The sequence below is a fragment of the Lytechinus variegatus genome, chromosome 2 (assembly GCF_018143015.1).
Source record: "Lytechinus variegatus isolate NC3 chromosome 2, Lvar_3.0, whole genome shotgun sequence".
NCBI classification, from domain to species: domain Eukaryota; kingdom Metazoa; phylum Echinodermata; class Echinoidea; order Temnopleuroida; family Toxopneustidae; genus Lytechinus; species Lytechinus variegatus.
The window spans coordinates 64,467,806-64,490,098 of NC_054741.1; the positions used below are offsets into that span (position 1 = coordinate 64,467,806).

Consider the following 22,293-nt stretch of genomic DNA (forward strand, 5'->3'; position numbering starts at 1 on the left):
ATTATAAAAATATACTATAAATGGACAGGTGTACAACTTTGCTTTCCATAGTTTGTGCTTTGAGTTTGATGGGTGATGTGGCTGAGCTGAAGACGAAGTCAAATACGGACCGTATCATTAACATTTAACATCAAAATCCAGAATGCACGGATTCAGAAAACTTTTTGCTGTTTTGTTCATCGGTATGTTGAATTATTTTTCTTGATAAAACTTGTTATGTAGTTGTATAAGGTCGTCACTTTTCAACACCGACGACGCGCGACGCCGACTCTTCCTGCTCGCAGGATAGGTTGAAGTTAACGAACGGGCCGGGCCTGGCTTTGCTTCCCGCCGCGCCCCGCTGGCCCCTCGCTCCATAGACCAAAAGCTTCAGTCTCTGGACATTGGTTGTTCCGCTGAACTGCGTTGCCGTTGGCTCCACTCACCAATACATAGACTGAAGAGCTTGGTGCATAAAGCAAACTACTTGCATCGGCCAATAGTGAGTCGTAGACCAAAACTAAAAAGCTTCAGTTCAATCTCTGTAAAGTAGATCTATTTTGGTTCAATTGAACCACTGAACTTGTCTTGGCTGTGTTGCAGAGTGACCAGATTCCACAAAATGAAATACGGGACAATCAACAAAGACTTTAGGCAGGACAACAAAATGTGTTTGTTGTCCCCAAGAATGATATCAAAAAATTTCTTAATATCTAATTTGTCATGTGAAACCACTTAAAACTTACGTAAAATTCATTTAAACTGCAAAAAAGAGCAATTTCATAGCACCAACATGGGTCGAATAAGTCATAGACATCGTGGGTCCCTGTTTATGCACTGTCCTTACTATCGATAGTTTAAACGATCACGATGTGCTCGCTAAATGCGCGCGCCCGTCGGCGTCTGCTAGCCGTCCTCTGCTGTGACTCTCAAATAGCCCCGCATGTGCGATTTTTAGTCAGATCGTCCCATATGCTGTTTTTCATGTTAGTACATAGATGCGTGCGCGTTTTTTGCGGACGCAGATCATGTACCCATCTCCGTCGTCTGCTACGGCTCTCTATATCAGTCCCAACTTGTGAAATGTGTTTTCTGGTGTATTTTCATTTGGTCTACATGCAGTTTGCCCACTTGTCATTTGGTCTAATGCCAAATGGGCTAAACCCATTTGGTCAACTAAATTGCCATTTGGTTTATACTTGGTCTAATTCTCATTTAGTGAAATGTCCAGTTGGTCTAATTTCAGCATATTACCTACATAATTATATATTTTTTCAAATACTGGTACATAAAATTGGCTTTATATCATGCAGTTCCACATTGTAAATATGTATATTCATTTGGTTCACATGCAATTTGCCCACTTCTCATTTAGTCTAATGCCGAATGAGCTAAAGTCCTAAACCCATTTGGTCTACACTTGGTCTAATTCTCATTTTGTGAAATGTCCAGTTGGTCTAATTTCAGCACAACCTAGGCTACTTAATTATATTTTTTTAACTTATATACATATATTTTAGTCTTTATACATATACCAAATGGGCTTGACCCATTTGGTTTAAAAAAAATTCTAATTGCCATTTGGTCTACACTTTGTCTAATTTACATTTGGTCTACACTACACTTGATCTAATTTTAAGTCCAGTCCAGGGTCTAATTTCAACATGACCTACATCATTATGATTTTATACTTTGTGAAATATATATTTTTTTCTTTATATAATTTCATTTCACCTTATAGTTTTAGCATTGGTTTCCAAATAAATAATACTTGAACAGTGGCATAATCATGATAATGGAGCCAAAAGTTTTGAAAGGTGTATCGGGTAAATTTATAAAGTTGCAAGCAGAAGCAAACAACAAAAAAATGTTGAATGTGGGGGGGGGGGGGGGGGGGGGGGGGGGGGGGGGGGGTGGGGGGGGGGCGGCGGTGTTAATTAATTTCCTTTTATTTTCCAATGCCAGATCAATCTTTGTTTTTGCTTGCTAAATTTTTTAAAAATTATATGTTCTGTTCTATCTACAATTTTTACTAATGATCCTTTTTTTACTTATTTTTTCAGACACATTCGCACCCGAACCGACTCTACAAGGGAAGAGAAGGAATTATTGAACCCCTTGAGAATATACAGGTCAAGGGCTGTAATAGTATACAGGGGCACTTCCTGGGAGTTTAATTTCATTTTAATTATGTGTTTTCAGGATTTTTTTTTAGGATATCTAACATTGCAGTGAAAATTATTGCCCCTGCTGATAGTTTTTCAGCTGTGCATGCCCCTCCTTAATTTCAGTGAATAAGGTGTGGCACTGCCCTCTATGATTCATTTTGAATTTTAATGGGCTCCAAAATGCAGTAATTTATAAATGATAGCATAATCTTATTTTGATAAAGCATTTTACTTAACGGGGGGGGGGGGGGGGGGGTGAATTTGACTACTAAACCAGCCCCCCCCCATGTCAAGGATTAAATTTTTGGAAAAAAAAAGCATATATAAAATAGATATAGTTATTGCATATCAGAATATTATTTTTCTTCATGTTTTTCAATAACTCTAAGCTGTTATTGATGAATTCTTTCTTGAAACAAAAATAAGCAATTTATCCAAACATGTCAGTTTCATTTGGTAGACATATGCATTGAATTTACCAATTCAGAATATAAGGTATGCAATCTTTCATAAATGTTGATTTTTATCACTGGTGGATCTGGGGGAGGGCACATCTAGCTCAACCCCCCCCCCCCTTGAGAGCTACAGTCAAGATGTAATGAAAATACGCAATTTTCATCAAAGAATGCCCCCCCGTAAGGCCCTTTTTTGCTTGACAAATTTTCATCCTGAAAATGTGCCCCCTCCCAGGATAAATCCTGGATCCACCACCCCTGGTTTTGATTAAGTTTACATGTATTTTCATTTTGAAAAAAAAAAATTCCTAGAGATTTATAAACAGCATGATTTACACTGAGCATTTCATACACTTTGTGCAGAAGAAATATTATCTTGAGAAATTTGGTTATTAAATTATGGAAGATATCTTTTGGAAATGAAATTACTTTATTGCAGTTATGTCTTACATTGTATTGTCATTTTACTTGATAGAAATTCATTATTTTTTATAACCATGACAGTGTTATAAATTCATATTTGCTAAATTGTAATAATCATTTTGATGTTCCTTCATCTTCATGAAAGTATGAATTCTAGTCATCTGCTTCAGTCTGCCCAATGAAATGGTTACAAAGGGCCTAAGCATCCCTTGTCATTTTTCAATAATTAAGTCAGTAGTCAAGTAAGGGGTCAGACAGTTTGGCTGTATTATATTTGTTTAATTGTCTTACTAGTGTCAATTTACTAAACTTTTTCTGCTTGTGATTGAACCACCAAATTGCCAGATAGTACCATTTTGTTGGGCAGACATTAATATTGACTAGAGGACTTACTTTCCAAACCAACCTAAAGATAATATGATACTTCATGTATTACAGGGGTATATTGCCTCCATTCCATTGTTGGGATGTATGCTATGGGCTGGGTAATATCATCTAACTTGTCCTGGAATAATCATTCTCTATAACAAGTTCACAGACAAACGGAGATTCCACTTCAGCAACTCTCAGTTGAACATCAACATTCCTGGCATTGGTGGGGGAAGCCAAAAATTTTAGGGGGGAACCGCCAAAATCTTTTGACCCCCCCCCCCCGAAAAAAAAAAGATAGTGACCAAATTTTATCTTGGGGGGACACAGGAAACAAAATTGAAAATTGACAAGCCAAAAAAAATTAAAAAATAAGGTTATCAACAAAAAATTGAGGGGGATGGAATCGTCCCCTCCCCACCTCAAATTTAGGGGGATACTCCCCCCCCCACTTCCGCCGCCTTCCTGGTGCTTGGAGATCTGCGAAAGGCATGCTATAACATCCACTTATTCCATTTCCTTTCATGTTTTTTCCTCTTCTTAGTGAGCATCTCCAAGTGTTCATATTTTTTCAGTGTCCTTTTTTAGATTTATCAAACTCAGTTTTATTACCTGATAAAATTCTATCCCAAGAATTGAACACTTTGATCAAATTTGGAAGTTCAACTTAATGTAACTGACAATATATAACTGAAAATAGAAAATAAAAGGCAAAAATAATAATTATGAGAAAAATAATAAAGAAAAACAGTTACTCAAATCAAATTCACTCAAAACCATACACTAATGTACTCTCCTCAAAAAATCAGTTCTCACTTTTAGGTATTGATCATTCATTCAGTCAATAAAATAATAAAAACAGAGACAGGAGGTCCTCCTCAAAATAAACACAAACACAGAGTCTCACATACACACTACACATTAAGAGTAAAATCAGTTTGTATCTTTCGTGGGATTTGTTTTTATGTAAATCTGGATTCTTCTTGTTAGTAGGGCCTTAGGTCACTCTGACTTGAACTTAAAACTTCCAATCTCAAGAAGGCAAGATATCTCAGTAGATAGTCATTGTCAAGATGTTTAGGAGTTCAATCTGGAGGTGAGGTTATTCATGATGGCATCTGATATTCTGGCAGAAAGAATGAGAAATAAAAAAGTGCATAAATACAATTATTTATTTTTTCAATGCAAATTAAATAAACGAGTCATTCAAGATAGTGTGTATTTTTTAGAGGGGGGGGGGGGGGGGTGATGGCATATTTTAGTCCAAATTATTTTTATCTTCATTTTTTTTCCACTTTGTATTACCATTTATTCAAAAATTGCAATAAACATATTAATATATAAATGAGTTTTAATCTAGTTGGCAAAAGAAAAACCAGTGGCGGCGGCAGTGCAAAGAAAATGCCAGTAAAAGGCAGTAAAGCACTGTGTCTGAGTGACTGACACCACGGCACTGACAGTGAGGTGAATGTTCATTTTCCAGTGCATGCACATTATTGCCCCATCATATTCACTCATTTTCAGAAAATATTTAGTTATTCCTCATATGACCATGATTATCTCCTTCATGTCATTACTCTGGTGTTTATTCATGATTTTAAATTCAGAAAATCATTTAGCAAACAAAGAAAACAAAGAAAGCATTTCTTGACTGTGATTCCGTGTGATTCAAGTTCTATTTCATTTCTGTGTATCACACGTACGCACGTACGTGACGTAATCTTGATCTCTAATCTGCTAATTGTTATGTTAATTAATCATCCCGTGCGCGCGATTAAAATGGCTCGAAATTCGACCAAATTCAAGGGCAGCTCAGCTTGTAAACCTCACTGAGAAGGGCTTCCACAGCCCTTGCGATTCCCCGCGCTGCAATTTAACTGCAAGACACAGAAAGGAAATCAATTCAAGTTTCACAATCAACGGAAAATCCAGAACACTTCGAGACCCATTTTGCAAGAAATACAACTAAATAAGGTAAGAATTGAGAGCAACTCACGACACTTTTGACTTACCGACACTTTCATGGTTATTTTTGGAAGATTTCATGGAATTTGGGGCACGAAAATGACTTCGGTAGCTCGCGAAAGTCCTATGCATTACGATGACATATTTTTCATCGCACGGGAGGACAATCACAAAGAGAAAATATCATATTCATCCGCGCTGACAGGGGCTTAATTTTGACGATATCGCATCGCTATGCGATTTCACTCATTGACAAGCGGACGAAACTTACGTACAAATTTTGAGCACTTCCGCGACAGCGCCATCTAGTGACTACGGCCGTGCCTAACAAAGAAGGCTACACAGTGTTACACCTGTGAAAAGTTATAAAGAATTGGAAGGGACTGTGAACGAATGAATGAAGGAGAGAAAGAAAAGAGATGAATTGAGAAGAAAGAAAGAAAAAATTAAGGGGAAAATGAAGGAAAAAATAAAAAGAATAAAAGAAAGTGAGAATAAAAGGATGAAAGAAGAATAAAAGAGAGAAAAATGTTTCCGTCATTCTTTGAATTGAATACAGGAAGAAAGAAAAAGAAAGGAATGGAAGAAGAATACATGCGTGAAAGACAAAATAAAGGAGATAAAAAAGAAAGTAAGAATAAGGAGGAGGAAAGAATGAATGAAGGAAAGAAAAATGTTTCCTTCAATTTTTTAAAGAAAGAAAAAAAAAAGAAGAAAAACAGTAAGGGATGAGGGAAGGAAGGAATTAAGGGAGGGAGGAAGAGAAAGAAGGGAAAGAATTAGAAGGAAAAGTAAAATAAAGAATAAAAGAGAGGGAGGAAGAATGAAGTGAGGAGGGAATGAAAACATAATGGAAGTGAAAGTATTTAAAAAAAGGATAGGAAGGGAGGGGGAGAAAAAAAGATTTAAGAAAGAAAGAATGAAGGAAATAAAAAAGGAAACTTGATAAAGAACTTAGAAGATGGGTAAGAAAAAGAAGGAAAGAACGAAAAATGAACACAGAGAGAGAAAGGATCAGGAAAGACAAATAGGAAATAAAGATAGATGGAACAAAAAAGGGCAAGCAGAAGGATAGAAGGATGAAGAAATAAGGATAGAAAAGAAATAAAAAGTAATAAAGTTCAAACTTCAAGCAAAAAAAATCCAATCATCTAATAAAAATCCTAATGATATTTGGTCTTTTTCAAATATATTTAAAAAAAAAAAAATGTTTTAGAAATGAATAAAATTTCAAAGTGATTTTTTTTTACTCCACTCAAGCCAAGGCCAAGGGTTCATTACATGCCGCCGCGCACAGAAAAATCAAGCCATAGAAGTTGTGTGTTGTGCACACAAGAAGTGGGATCGCAGCACGCGCGACCCACCAGTTAGAAATCCACTTTCAAACGCGGTTCATGGTGTAAGGACATTGATTTTCTGTTTAAAAAAATTGCCTCTTCCATTTTAAAAAATCTTAAATTCCGTTTCAGCATGTCAGAAAACGGAAATTCCGTTTCCCCATAGACTTTGTGTACAAAAAAATTGACAATTTCGTTTACCCATTGAATAGCACTATCACAACACTCTCGCTGGTCAGAAATTGTATCTGCCACTGTACCAACAACAAAATGAAATAAAATACTACCGTCGGTGAATGGGATTGACAGTGAAATGTCAGAAATTGTTCAAGAAATCTACAGAAATGACGGTTATTCCTGTCTCGTCTCTTCAGTGCTTTGGCTAGGTAGTAGGGGCACCGGAGTAGCTTTATATCACATAAAAAAAGTAAGATACAATGTAAGCGATTCATGACATTGGGTTCTAAAAGTAAGCCGGGGCACCAAGACCGAGCACAGCACCAGTTGCTAGCTGCTTGTTGATGTTAATCCAAATAAATGTCGGTAGAATCTAACCACTGGCTTACCTAGAAAAAAAAGGTCTTCAACCAAAAAATCAATTAATTGGGTTTCTCAAAAGGGGGGGGGGGCACGTCCTGCATGAGGTGTGACTCGTCAGTCTGCTCATTAGGTATATTATTATGTCCCCATAAACAAGGACAATCTCAATTTATCAAGACTTGATTTGTCTTGGTTTATGAGGATATCTTTGTTTTCTGGGACAATCCCAATTTTTGAACCATCGCCTCTCCTGTTGTTTCATTCTCGTTCTTCTTGTTTTTAAAAAATAGAAGAAAGTGAAGATATACCAGTAGATCTAGGCCCTTGATCAGGCATGATGCCTGGATGTGTGTCTCACCAGGAGGCTCCTAGAAGGCTAGTTTAGAGTAAAAAATGATTCACACTTTTATATGATTTTTACTCTCTATCTACATATAAGAGCCTCCTGGCTATATGTGCCTAGTATAGATGTGTGTAGCAGTTGGGAAAATATGAAACTTTTAACCCCTGATTTTCCATGTTCCCTATAATGAATCCAGCCCTAGAAAAACACGTAAATGGCTGATCATTTTATTATTTTTACTGTTGCATATTTATATTTTTTTCAAAGATAACTAGGCCTGTTATTCGAATAAGTAAAAAAAAAATTTAGATTTAGAAGGTGGAATTTGGCTCACCACTGTTTAATCTGCCAGCTGTAATTAACCTGATTTTAGCTGACCATCCCATTTGCGATCAATTACAGTGTTGTGAAAAACAGAAAAATTTGAAAGGAAAACCTTTATTCTAATGATGTTAAAAATGTTGATTTTTTTCAAATGAAGATTCAGAGAGTATTATTTTCAAAAGTATGATTTTTAATTGATTAATTAGACCTCACAACTAACCCTTAACAGCTGACTCTACATTTGAAAATTTATCATGTATTTTCTTTATATTTTGAAAACTATGGTTCTCTGGAAACAAACTCCCCCCCCCCCACTCACCCATCTCCACATCTGTTTGTCAACTTTGATTTCTCATCCTTCGCTAAAACTGTGAATATTGCTTGACATTATTTGACATTGATTCATTGTGGATGACAAATACCATGGTTTTGCAGCAGGTTCTGATTGAATATTTTTCAAATATGCAATACCCTGCATTCATGTCCATATCAGTGATCAACAATTTTTTTAAAAGAAGTGTTTCTGTTCTTATTTTTACAGGAGCTTATGCTGTTGCTTTCAACCCATACCAAGATGTTTCAGAAAGATTGAAGGTGAGGGATACAATTCTTAAGAAAAAGAATGACACAAATCTGCAGGAATGTTCTACAGTATTAGGTTAATTGCTGATCAGAAACGCAATGCGTTATGGGATTGAAAAGGGGGCAATCAAGCGAGCTTCGCGCACAGAGCCAGCTTTTAAACGGCCCTCTTTTCTATCCCATGATGCATTGCGCTTCTGATTAGCGATAAACCTTATTTGGGTACATTCCATTTGGTCTTATCCCACATGGTCTCATCCTAGATTGTCAACAACCAGTTGGTCTAATAACCATTTGGTCTTATTGCATAGGCATCAACGCAGAGAATTATCTTTTGTTCATAGGGAGGACATCTGTTAATGCATCCCCCCAAACACAAAAGAAAATTATCTGCACTGACAGCCATGTATTATTGACATATAGCCCATTTTCCACTCTTTCTAATTTCCAAATATGTTATACCCATTTGTAGTGCTGTAGCTCGGATTGTTTACCGGGCTGAATCCTGCCGAGTTGGCATTGACCGGCTCGGAGCTTTACGGGCCGGGTTTCACTTTGAATCCCTCGAACCCGGAAAATAAACCCGGATTGTTTGATAATATTGAGGTGTCATTTGTCACCACAATAAGTTGAAACTATTTTTAACAAGCAATCCATCCACCTAGTGTGATGGTCGAGGGGACAGGTCAAAGGCCAACCATCCCTACCTTTTTTTCATTTTTTCCCCATCATGATCGGACCTCCTGTCTGAGTTATGGCCTTGTGTGTGAGGGATCGAGATGATATAGCTAGCCGGCTAACGGCGCACATGCACACAGTACCTGCCATGTGATATCGTCTGACTGGTCATGTGATTGGCTGAGAGTAATGGTTTCACTGGGTGAGAATGTCCAATTTGTTTACAAGTAAAGGCCAGTTGGTCCATTTGGCATGGTCATAACTCAAGAAGTATTCCTTTTGATATTATGACTGTGATGACATGCAGAATATTTCTTTCTTTTTTGTAAAATAATCTGTCCGGTTTATTGAGATATCTTTTATACCAGTTTTTTCTGCTAACCCTAAAAGCCCTCCCTCCCCCCAAAACCCTGTTGTGTTGACATTTTCCACAAAGTCGGTGATCCAAAAATAATAGCTCAGCTGGGAGTGGGTGCAAAACAATTAAATTCCCATTTAAAGGATACATTAAAGAGGGTGGACGAGACGTAGAGAGAGAGAAGGGGGGGGCGGGGGTCTGTGTACAAGAGCAAAAAAACAAAAACAAAATACGTGAGAGATGACTAAATGGATGATATGGGGGTAGGATGATATTGGACCGATTGTCAAAGTTTAATATGAAATAAAAATGTATTTTGATTCATTTTTTTTATTAAAAATATTATTACCGGTAGCTGAAGGCTAGAATAAGACAGATAAAAATAAATGAAAAAACAAAAAATAGTTTGATTAAATTTCTATTGCTTCAAAGCAAATATGAAGAATGAAATACGCTCAGAAATTAACTCTTTCTGCCACCTCCACCCCTCCGAAAAAAATCTGCCCTATGATAGACTGAGACAGAAACAATCTCTGTGAGAGCCTGTTTGAAAATTGGGTCACCAGAATGATAACGTAATAAACAATGTGGTTTGTAATCTGCCTCTTGATTTCACACACACACACACACAAAAAAAAATCATCTCAAAGCACATGTTTCGTAGTAAATCACTAGCGGTGCACAGACTGTGCTGTTGACCACTGCACTGGTGATGTGAGGAATTGCGGTTTGGCCTTGTATCGTCTCAAACTCTCAATTCCTCTCTACATTACTACTGGATGATATAAACAATGAATTAAATATTTTGGGGGTTTGTATCGTCTTTTAAGAACAAGGTCAGAAGGTGATGTCGGTCATAGATAAGAGTCAAGTAGGTCAAAACTTTGTACTTTTGCATGGACATAAATCAATTTTAGCCGGACCGGGTTACCGGGCCTCTCCGGGTCGAGCTATGATTCTGATAAGATTTACGAGCCGGGTTCGGACCGAGTTGAAGGAACCGAGCTACAGCACTACCCATTTGTTGAATATGTACTTGGTCTAACGAAACCTAGTCTACATGATCAGAAGAATTTTCTTTATGAATTTGAGAAAGTGCTAATAATTAGTGTAAATTTAACAGTCTGCCCATTAGACTATTAGTGTATTTAGACCAAATGATTAAGCCAATGTTGTATTAGACTATCTAAGAAGTTGACCAACTACTTGTAAATGGTTTTCTGTTATCCAGTCTTCATTTCTAACAAGAAAAAATGTGATGTTTAGTTTGGCTCCTGTGCATTTTTTTTCAAGGGGAATCAAGTCTTGGTGAAAGGAGTGTGTCACTTCAAGAAAAATTAGATTTAAAAAAAAAATAGAAAAACGGAATGGTGAAAATATGAAATAAGGAATAAGAAAAAGTCAAGGTGTTTTGCAAAATGAGACAAATCAAATCTCCCATTTGCCATGTACTTAATTATCAGAAACTTGGGAGTGTTTTCGTTGACACCTACTCTACTTTAATTAGAATATATCATACATAGCATATTGTTATATGACTCCTTGAAAATGATAAAAAAGAGTACAAAATATAAAACAAGATTACATCTTAGTGTATTGAAGTGAATGGAGGAGCTGTCCTTACCCTACATCATAATGACATCACCTTTGTGGTCAATTTGAAATCCCTATAGTGATTTCATTTGTTTTCTTCAAACTTTCATTTACTTCCCTTTCTGAAACTTTCTTCTTGGTTGGATTATCTAAGCCTTTGTCAGCAGCCTGTATGTGGAAGGAGAATGGTAGAATAAAACACATTTTGTATCGAAGACCTGATGATTGCTTCATTGACATCATTTGTAGAATAAGTTTCTGTGGTGTTGATTCCTTGGATTAAAAAATGGCTTGCCATGTGTAGACATACACTGGCTAACCCCCAGGTGGGTGTTTCATAAAACAATTTGTAAGTTACAAGTGATTTTACTTAGACTGTTGATCCTCTCTCATGGTAAATGACATGCACCAAATTTTCATTGATGTTGATTTAGTGCCTAAGAAAGGATCACCAGTCGTTCGTAAATTCGCTGGTAACCTAGTGAAACACTTGCTGGGTGTGGCAGCCTGTTAATAGAATAAGTTCAAATAATCACAATTCATCTTTTATGCACAATGTGGTATTGTGTTTGCTTTTGTATAGGGTGCTCATGAGGTAGGTCTAGGAGATGTAGTCTTTGTGATCAGAAGTCAGGCTCCCTCTCCTCATGTAGAAAGGGCAATGCGCATTAAAGATGATATAGCCCAACAGTGTAGACTACACAATCTAGTGAGTACTATCTTGCATTTATTCACTGTGATGGATAAATTATGTAAAATAATAATTTATACATATTATATTGCTGAAAATATATCCTGCCCTACTTCGACAAAAGGAAGCAAGTGACACATCAGTGAATGTGAGTTATTGTTGTTTCTGAAACACCCTTTGTATGTTGCACTTTCAGGCAAAATTTGGAGAAGAAATGATCATTCTCTGGAAAGATATTGAAGAAATCATCATTTTAAATTACATTGATGCCTATGTAAATGATGAACACACATTGCTCATTTACAACAAATTGTACTTTTGTAACTTGCTTCCTTTTGCCAAAGTACGGCAGTATTTTCCCCTGAAGAAAATCAGTTTTGAGCTGATGAGTATAAGTGGTTGTTATTAGTGTTCTTATACATTTGTAGATCAAACTTTGGCTTGCATTGAAATGAAGTTGGTCTACCGGCTTAAAAATTATACAATGACCTCATATGTCACATATAGTATATTTTACTCTGAATGCATTAGAAAGCAAATTGTATACCTCATATTTGTTGATAAATTTTGCATTGGCTTAGAGTTTTGAACAGTTGGCTGAGAACGGCAACTCTTTTATAATCATAATAGTGGTCATTAAAAAAAATATTGGTCAGTAAATGACTATGGCCCGTATTCTGAAGTCGGGTTTAACTTAAACTCGGATTTATAGTTGTGGTTTAAGTATGGATAGCCAATTGTTACTTAAATCACTAACAGTAGAGATATCACATTTCAGCTCATTTGGCTCTCAAATCATTCATAATTGTCTAGGAAGTATAAAAAGATGATTGTCTTCACCATGGATAAATCAGGAAAGAGCGCAGTAAACATAAGAATAATACAACTGAATTAAAATTTTGACACTTTTGGCTTCCCCTAATTTTAGCACAGAGTTAGACCATGGTCTAAGGTAAACCTGACTTCAGAATACGGGCCTATGTCTATGACCTGAGAGATAATTGATTGCAGTGTGAAGAAACTAGTTTGAACAGTGACACTACAGACATCAGTCAGTAAATCATTTTAAAAACAACATTTCAATCTTATTCTGAGCATAGGAGGAAGCTTTGAAATTATCCCATCAGATACACTTTTTGTCTATTTTAGACTTTATTGCAATTTTCCTAATTTAACAGCATGAAATCATAGTTTTGTATATTTTACTGATTTTTCCCCCATTTTCTGGTGTTTTTTCTCAGGGTCATCCAGATGTGGTGTTATTACATGAAAGATATGGTGGGCCTCACTCCGGACACTGGACATTATTCCCTGCTCTTCCAAAGTAAATATTTTTTTAAAAACTTGTGAATGATGGGCGATGATTTCATTGTGCATGCAAATTTTCTACATAGTTGCCTTTCACAACTTAGGTCTTCTTAGTTTGCATTGAAGCCTTGGTTTCACTGAGGAATATGGTCAACTAGTCTGCTGGGCAAACCCTTCACTCGAGTAAAGGGTCAGAATGGCAGCCTACTCATGCCTTGTGTAAACAGCAAGTTTTGTATGGCTAGTCTTTGTGTGGAGACACACTTGTTGATCAAAGTTTCAATCAGGGTCTGCAGACTAATGGTCAACAGTACAGTTATTATTGAATATGATTTTGATATATGTTATTATAATAATTTCTGGGCTAAATATGAATTAGATACATACACTTGAACTGAAGGGGGTGTGGATTTAGTCAATGTAAAATACGTATTTTAATTAGGCCACTTCATACCCAGGTGAAAATTGAAATCAACTTGACCCCAAGATTGTGATATGAAGCTCAGCAAGGTTGATTTCCTCAAAGTCTGAAGATTCCACGGCATGGGTTCAAAATGTAAACCTCCTGTAATAAATGTACCCGAATGTACCCAAATTGTTGTCATTGTGATATATCATTGCAGGTTATTCAATGAATTTGAAGAAAAGAAATGGTTCTTTTTTTGTGAGGAGGATACCAGAGTTAATGTTCAAGGTCTGATTGCGGTGCTAAGTAGATTCAGCTCGGGTGAGGTAAGTGGTATGTTTGATGCTATGCTTGGGTCTGAGATGGATTGGTCTAATTTCCAGATGGTTAATTTTCATTTGGGCTAAATTGTGTTTGTCCTTTTTTTTGTCTGGGTGGTGCTTGGTCTAATTGTCAGAAGCTCAGGTGACCACATGGGCTAATAATTTCTTGAAATCATTGGAGCAATTAATAAAATGAAATATTTGTACTTTATGTAACTGAATACAGAATGAAAAGTGAGTTTAGAACATCAATTCTCTAATTCTCTCTTTTGTAAACTGGTGATGGTAAACATTTTTAATGTAAAACTGAAACATTGGTTTTGATAAAATGTTAGTATTATGCTTATTAGATTCTCTATTGAAATCAAGTTGATGGTTTGTGGGTTGATGTGTCCTATAAACTTCTTGAACGAAGGATTCAATTCTGAAACTCTATCATGTGTCCATTACAGGAATGGTTTCTTGGTAAAAGCCTATTTGACCAGGAGGCAACGATAATTCATCATTTTCGTTTCAACGAGATGCTCTCAGAATTCATCTTTCCAGACTTTGACGCAGGTTGGATTTTGAGCGAATCTCTTCTGAAAAGGTAAACAAATTAGAGAATTCAACCCATATCAAGCTTAGTATATTCTCAACTGAATTTGTATGTAAAGATAGATAAAGATAGTAAAGCTCTGCACAACCCGACTGAATGTATCAAGTCATGTGGGATTTCTAATAAAATGTAATAATAATATCAGCCAGAGTTAATAAGTGTTGATGTTGATTAAAATTTACACCTTTAACCCTTTAGAATGCATTTAATCATTAGCACCTTCATGAGATCATCCCTTTCAATAAAGTATTGGAATAGTTGCAATTGAACGTCAAATCAGGCCCCAGATATGCATGATGTAAAAGTTGTCACCAATAAAATACTAGGAATTTCACTGCAATTGTCAACCTGTTTCATGGATAATTGCAATTGATTCGACTTCATCACAACTCTGTAAGACATGGCCCTTGGATCACCTGCATTAGATTACCATGCTTTCTTTCTACTTCTCTAGTATGGTGTCAAGACTGAAGGAAGAAAATGCTAAGATCGATTTCAGCATTGACGTCAAACATGAGGTAAGACAACATGAACTGTGTAATGTTGTTTGCATTAATTCCAATCATCATTTATTCAGATTTCTAGAACATGTTTGGAAGTTGTGTGTGTTGAGACAATCATATTTTTATGATATTAATGATAATGTATTAAGGTAATGATAATATATAAGCCTCTCATGTACATTTTAGTTGATCTACCATCCTGAACCAAATTAAAAAAAAAGAAACAACCATCACTGATTTCATAACCTTACATTGCATTTTACAAAGGGTTTGATTAATTGAAATTTTGACTTACTATTAAAATTTTGTAAATATACTGTGTAATTCAGTTGCAAAGAAGAATGATTCCTAAAGTGCATTGACGCAAGCAGAAAGTAGATTGTCCTATAAGATCACTATGAATAACCTTATGTGTATTCTCAATCTACAGCTTGCTCATTACATCTGGAACGAAGAGAGTGGATTGCATATGACAGGCCTACCTCAGCTGTGTGCAGGGAATATTGACCCAAGTGACCTTTCACCTTTGACCGATGAACAGGTCAAGCAGAAGATAGAGTCCAGCAAGGAAAACCCTTCCAAATCAGGTTCCATCTGTGTGACGGCATCTCCCAAGGCGCTCCCAGAATGTGTAAGGAATTCCTTTTTAACTTGATTGATGGAATTGTAAGGATTGTAATAATATTTCTCTTTTATGTAGCAACAGTACCTTTAAACTTATATCATTTTCCCAGTCGTCAGATTTTGGCTTGCAGCATTTCTCTCTCTCCACTCCTTAGGGAGTATTCCAGCGAGAGTTATCAAATTCAGTTGCTGGGCACACTATCAAACCCTCTGTGTACCCATTTAAGACCTGGGTGGAGAATGGCAAAGTTTGGATTGTTGCCTTGGTAAAAGATGCTAAACCGTGTGGGATTCGAACACACAATTCATTATTATTTCATAGAAGTTTAGGCAGTTTTCCAGCTATTTACTCAATACCCTCTGTTACATGCGCCGGTGCTCCTTTTCCGACACAAGTCATCATTCCTACGATTTCAAATATATTTTCAGTAACCCATTTAATACAAAAAGGCTCATTCTAGATGATCTTTTCTCCCTGTTAATCGACTATTAGTGACATCCCTGTGTAAATTGTCACACCGAGACATTTTTTTTTAATGTTAACAAATCACAACACTTAATGTCAAGAATTGAATACATTTGCAGGGTCCACCAGTGCCAGGAAAGGATATCTTCTTTGCAGTTAAAACATGCGAGAAATTCCATAAAGAAAGAGGTAAGACAATTTGGAAGTTCTTTATATAAGCTATTTTTTGTCTATTCTCAAATAGTTATTAAAACACAGTGTCATTAAAATGAAGATGGAATAAAAAGTTCTGTTAGGTATTTTGAACACTGATATAAAATTGTCTACCTTCTTAATGTTGTTTTTGTACTGCTTCTCGTATTGTGATTGAGTAACTAATTGATATTGTGAATAGAAATTTGATTCTCACTGGTCATGAAGGTAATCAGAAGTATAAAGAAAGAAATACAATAACTATCCATATAATCAGCCTTATACCTCGGTCAATTTTGCTCTACGGCGAGTCAAAAACAGCCGTTTTAACATTTTTGTACCAGCTACATGTACAAATACCGGTAGTTTTGGGCTCGCTGTACGGCTGCCGTAGAGCAAATGTGACCGAGGTATTACATATCTGCTAGAGGTGTTACATGCATACATATCTAATATAAATGAGTGTATGTATTTTTTTCAGGCTTTGATTTTTGTAATAGGAAATTTATGCTCTGATTATTTAGATTGAAAATAGTTTATGATAATGACATAAAATCTCATTTATGAAAGGAAGAAATGCTATTCATTCCAGTGATAGTCATACTTTACGATGGAATCGTTCTAAAATCTTGCTTTTCATTTCACGTTCCCTATCAGTGCCTGTAGTGCAACGGACCTGGGGGAGATTTGCAAAGCACATGGTTTATTTCAGTGACAAGGCTGACTTATCAATACCTACTGTTGCTACTGGTGTCCCCAACACAGAAAGAGGTAATATATCTCTTAATCTTATTTTCTTTTCAGGAGATACCTGTGAATATATGATTGATAGAGTTACTTGAAAGACAAGTGCTCAAATGCTGAATCACTGCATTTTTAATGGCCCCTACCAAACCTAGGTTGTTGCCATGGAGACATTACATTTTAGGTTCATCTTTCCTTTTGGTCATCCATCCCTCTCTCCTTTTTTCGTCCTGATTAATGAAATTATTAAATCATCAACTTTTTTTTAAAAATCCAATTGTGCATGTCAGAGTGAATAAGGTTGTACTTGAAGTATGAATATTAAATGTCAATGTTCACATAAGTCATTATATACATTTGAATATTCTATTATTGCAATAACTGCAGAACCATCTAAGAATGTTATTACAATTATTGATCCCGATAGTGATATATTTTGTCTTTGACTTTATTTGACTGCATTATTATTGGTTGATTACAGGGCACTGTGGAAAAACGTTTGCCATATTTGATCAGTTTCTCAACAATCCAGAATATAGAGCATTCCCATGGCTAGCAGTAACAGATGATGATACAATCATTAGGTATGCGCTCTTTATTTTAATGTCTGTCAGTCTGTGTTTCTATTTTTCTGTCCGGTATTATTCTTCAGGGGTGTGAGTGTTCAGATTTTTATCTGATTTTAGATTTTTTTGTTTTGATTTTCAGCTTAATTTAAGCTTTTTGTGGGTTTTCCTCTGTACAAAAATTATGGGAGCTCTTTCTATTCCAGACTTTTTCAACACTCTTCAGCTTTTTTCAGATCTTTTTATTTGTGACCACTCACACCCCTGATTCGTTTTGTGTATCTCTCTGCCTGTTTTTTGTCTCTTTATCTGTCTGTTTGTTTTTCTTTCTGTCTGTCTGTCTTTCTGTTTGTTTGTCTACTTGTCTTGTCATAATAGCTGTTTTTCTGCCTATCTTGCTGTTTATATGCCTGCCTCTATGTCTGTCTCTGTGTTGTAGACAAGATGATTGATGTTGATTGCAAGTAACAATTCATTTCACTTTATCATTCCATCCTTTCAAAATTATGATAGCGTTTCAAGATTACACCGCCTGCTTTCCTGCTACGATGCAACCAAACCAATCATGCTAGGTGAACGCTATGGTTACGGGCAGGTCAAAGGTTATGGATATGACTACATCACTGGAGGAGGAGGGTAAGTGCTGGAGTCAAGCCTGTCTAGAAGGACCATTTCATCTACAATCAAGCATGTTTATATAGGCCATTTCATACAGAGACTCTACATTCAGTCGGTTCTATTTGCTGTGGTGACTGTTGTTCCAATAGAAAATCTGCACTGAAAGTCAAACGTAAAAACCTTACTTCCTTATAAACCTTTATCCTAATATTTATATTATTCTGAATCAAAAACTCTTATTACATTCCTATAACCCTATGCTCTCTATCGGCGTGTTTCTACGGAGACTCGTTAAACGGTATTACCTGCATGAGTATCTGGAATTCCAGAAAACTTCCTTGTTGAAACAGATGCGATGCGGTTTATTGATAAACTGCCTCGCACAAAATAGGGTTTCTCATATCCACCTCTGGGAGGTGGTTATTGCCATGTTCCACGACGTGCAATGTGATTTAATCGAATGATTTGCTCTGTAGACGCAGGTTGGTGTAAGGGCAATACGGTGTTTTGATTCCGGAAAAAAGATAAACCGTTTTTAAAAATTCTCTATAGAAACACGCCGTATGTCTTTTCACCATTCAGTTTCTGTAAACTTTACTTTCCCCTCCTTGATAGTAGACCTGGTTGTTGTTGCATAAAGTTAAAGTTCATGCTTAAGTGCAGACATGATATTTGTCAGATAATTTCATTGATGGTAAGTCGGTAGGGATCGTTCTCTGAGCATGATCCGACCAATGCAGCATGCAGCTGGTAATTCAAGTGTGATTTTTATTTAGACATCTTTGTGAAGCACCCCCTGGTAAAATTTTAGTGAACCCCACCCTCGATGCACTCTGTCATGCTCAGTGTTGAATGTAAACAACACTACAATGTTCAGCGAGCCCAGAGAAACAAACTTTATAAAATGTAATACTTTGTCACCTGATTCCACAGTAAAATATCTAAAACATGGCAGAACTTGAGAAATTTCTAAATATGTTCATTTTCTGGTGGGTTCATTAACTCCTGAGCACCACTGTATATAAAATACAGCTGTTATATGATATTCTCTTTGTGTTTCTTTGTGGTAGGATGATCTTTAGCCGTCCGGCTGTAGACGACCTGATTTCAAATGGATGCCGCTGCAGCAAGAATGAAGATCCAGACGACATGATCATTGGAATGTGTGCCAAGAGATATGATATACCTCTGGCTCATTCTCCTTTATTTCATCAGGTATGTGGTAGTTGTAGTGGTGGTTGTAAATGGTAATGCTAGTGGCAGGCTATTGTTTGTGGTATGTGGTAGTTGTAGTTGAAATGGTAATGCAAATGGCAGGCTGTTCTTTGATGGTAGGGGTAGTGGGGTTGTAGAAGTAGTTGTAGGGGATATCATCAGTCGAGGTTGTAGTGGTAGAGTAGCAGCAGGCTTGTGAAAGTGATTGAGGTGGGTGTATTGGTAGTGGTAAGTATTGTAAGTGGCAAGCTGGTGGTAGTGGTAGGGGTGGGCATATTTGTGGTAGGGGTAGAGGTAGAGGTAGTGCTGGTTGTCGGGGTAGTTTCAGGGGTGTATGTATTGGTAGTGGTAAGTGACAGGCTGGTGGTAGAGGTATGGTTGCTCCTGCAGCAAGAATAAAGATCCAGATGATATGATCACATGGATGTTTGCTATTAAAGAGGTATGGAGTTTAGCGTATTCACTGTTATTTCATCAAGTGTGCCTTAGACAATCACTTAAAAAGTGGAAGCGGTAATTATAGTGGTAGTAGTAAAATAAGTGATTGATATAGTGGTAGGGGTAGTGGAAGTGGTAACAATAGATACAATGCAGTTGTAGTACCGGTAGTTATGGTTAGGGTAGTGGTAGTGATAGTGGTAGTAGTACAGGTAACTGTTGGGTAGTGTTATTGGTATTGGAAATGAGTGTGGAAGTAGTAGCTGTAATCATTATATTAGTTTTAGTGGTAGTTTTAGTTGAAGATATAGTTGAAAATATAGTGGTAGTTGTAGTATTGATAGTGTTAGCAGTGGAAAAAGGAGTGTTAAGTACTGTGGTTGAAGTTACGATAGTGGAATTGATATTGATTTTAATTTTACTGATGATTGTAGTGATAGCTGGAGTGGTATAGTTGTAGTGTTTGTTTCTTGTTCTGCATTGATATGATACTGTATGGATTTTGACTAGATGGTAGCTTAAGTACTTTGGCAAGTAAAATCTGCCTGGACTGATAGCATAATTAGATGATAAATAGATTGAATAATAGATAAATTATGTAATTGAAAGTTAAATCTAAATAATGAAATACTTGACTGTGCCTAGAAAATAGAAATATTTTTTTTCTTCATATCTTTGAATTGGGCAAATTATATTAACTTTGCTTTAGGTCAGCTGCACCAGCTTGACATTTCCTTTATATTGTAACACTCTTGAATCTATATACTAAAACATAATACTTTTCTTCACCATTTGTTTTATCACACTGCCAAATCAGGCAAGGCCATCTGATTATGCCAAAGGTCTCCTTGCTCATCAAACACCTGTATCCTTTCACAAACATTGGAATGTCAACCCAGATCAAGTTTACAGCGATTGGTTTCTAAAAGACGATGAAGCCATGCAGTCTGCATCCCACGATGAACTTTGATTGAGACTCTGAATATAGTGTATCCTAGTAAAAAAAGTCATATATAGTATGTTCTTTCTTTCTTTGCCAATAATATTTTGATAATGTAAAGTGCATGTATTTGTTTTCTAGATTGTATGAAACTTTGTAATGCTCTTGAATTATTATTGCATGGGCATTTTTAATGGAGTGAGGGTAAGAATGGAGAAAAGATGAGGTTTGACATGCTTTAAGGTTGATTATTTATGTGAAAGTGACCGTTTGTGATATCCTTTTACAACCATAAACTGTCATCATTTGTTAAATTAGAGTATAGTGCAGTTGCAATGTAGTAATTTTGCAGTATTAAATTATTTTTAGTCTCTCTCCATCCTCAATTTTTCATTTTATAAATCGTAATTATATGTACTCAAAATGCAAACAATAGTTCTCATCATAAATTTGTCTTTGTAGTTGCTTTATTCATAGGAACTCAACTCAGTACATTACTTCTTGGCAGTCCAACTCAGGTTGGTCTTTTATTAATGGTGCTATTATTTCATTGTATTTTGGCAGGTGAGGCTTTATAATGTACATGATATATTTGTTTCTGTGTTTATATATTGTTGATTTAGAATATTCAGTTTATGTTTTTCCTTGAAATTTCTATGAAAGTCTATTTCATTTTATGAATACCTATATTTGATGTTAGACAGTGTTCCCAGTGTTGAATATCAATGTAAAATGTAACTCATTTTCACAATTTTATGTGCAAAGATGCATTAATATAAAGGGGAAAGTAATGTATTATCAATTCGTAACTTTGAAAGAGAGGGGTTTAAATTGACCAAATCCATAGTTGGATTCAGGGTTTATTAAGGCAAGGTATGTCGCCATGTGCCTGGGGAGCATTAACACTTGTTTGACAACTTCCCTTCGTTTTGATTGGCTGAGAACGATAAGTCTCTGACGTTACATGGTGTTTGGATAGTGATAACTGGTCAGTGTTGACAGCTTTGATGAGATGGTTAACTTATATTTGGTACATTTAGTATTGTGGAATTCCGGGGTCCGCCATTTCATGAAAGTTGTCAGCACTTGCAAGTTTTGATTATCCAACAGTTACCCTAGTAACAGTCAGATACCTGTGTTTGTCAGGCAATTGAAAAGTAAGGAAATGTCAGAAGCTATTAGGTGTTGAAATGCCTTCCTTGAGATGCCATAATAAAAAATTGTGTAAATGATCTATTGAAGTTATGGAAATGTTGAAGCATTTGAAAAAATAATATATTTAAAAGAATAGAGAACTTTAGGTAATTCAATTTAAAGACATTTAAAATTTTTGCAATGAAGTGATCAGATATGGTTTCAACACTACAGTGTTCTTTCAATCTGAACCAAATCTAAAACGATTCCACATTTGCTCCTTCGACAATTGCTCTAGGGGATGTTTCATTTAAGTCTGACTCATGAATTCCTGGTTGTGTACAGTATTTAATGCACCTCTACATCGATCATATCAAGCTCAAGGGATGCGCATTACGGTGTAATCATTAATG

General features: G+C 36.1%; 1 protein-coding gene across 1 annotated transcript; it reads left to right on the forward strand.

Moving 5' to 3' along the window:
* The first annotated feature begins 46 nt into the window (after window positions 1-46).
* Window positions 47-22,293, forward strand: LOC121408642 (beta-1,3-glucosyltransferase-like). The gene is made up of 14 exons (XM_041600175.1): window positions 47-182; window positions 8,445-8,497; window positions 11,698-11,823; window positions 13,047-13,129; window positions 13,737-13,845; window positions 14,295-14,431; window positions 14,895-14,958; window positions 15,374-15,574; window positions 16,153-16,222; window positions 16,883-16,996; window positions 17,451-17,553; window positions 18,049-18,171; window positions 19,224-19,368; window positions 20,624-22,293. The coding sequence occupies exons 1-14, from the start codon at window positions 143-145 to the stop codon at window positions 20,774-20,776; spliced, it is 1,521 nt and encodes a 506-aa protein (XP_041456109.1). The 5' UTR covers window positions 47-142; the 3' UTR covers window positions 20,777-22,293.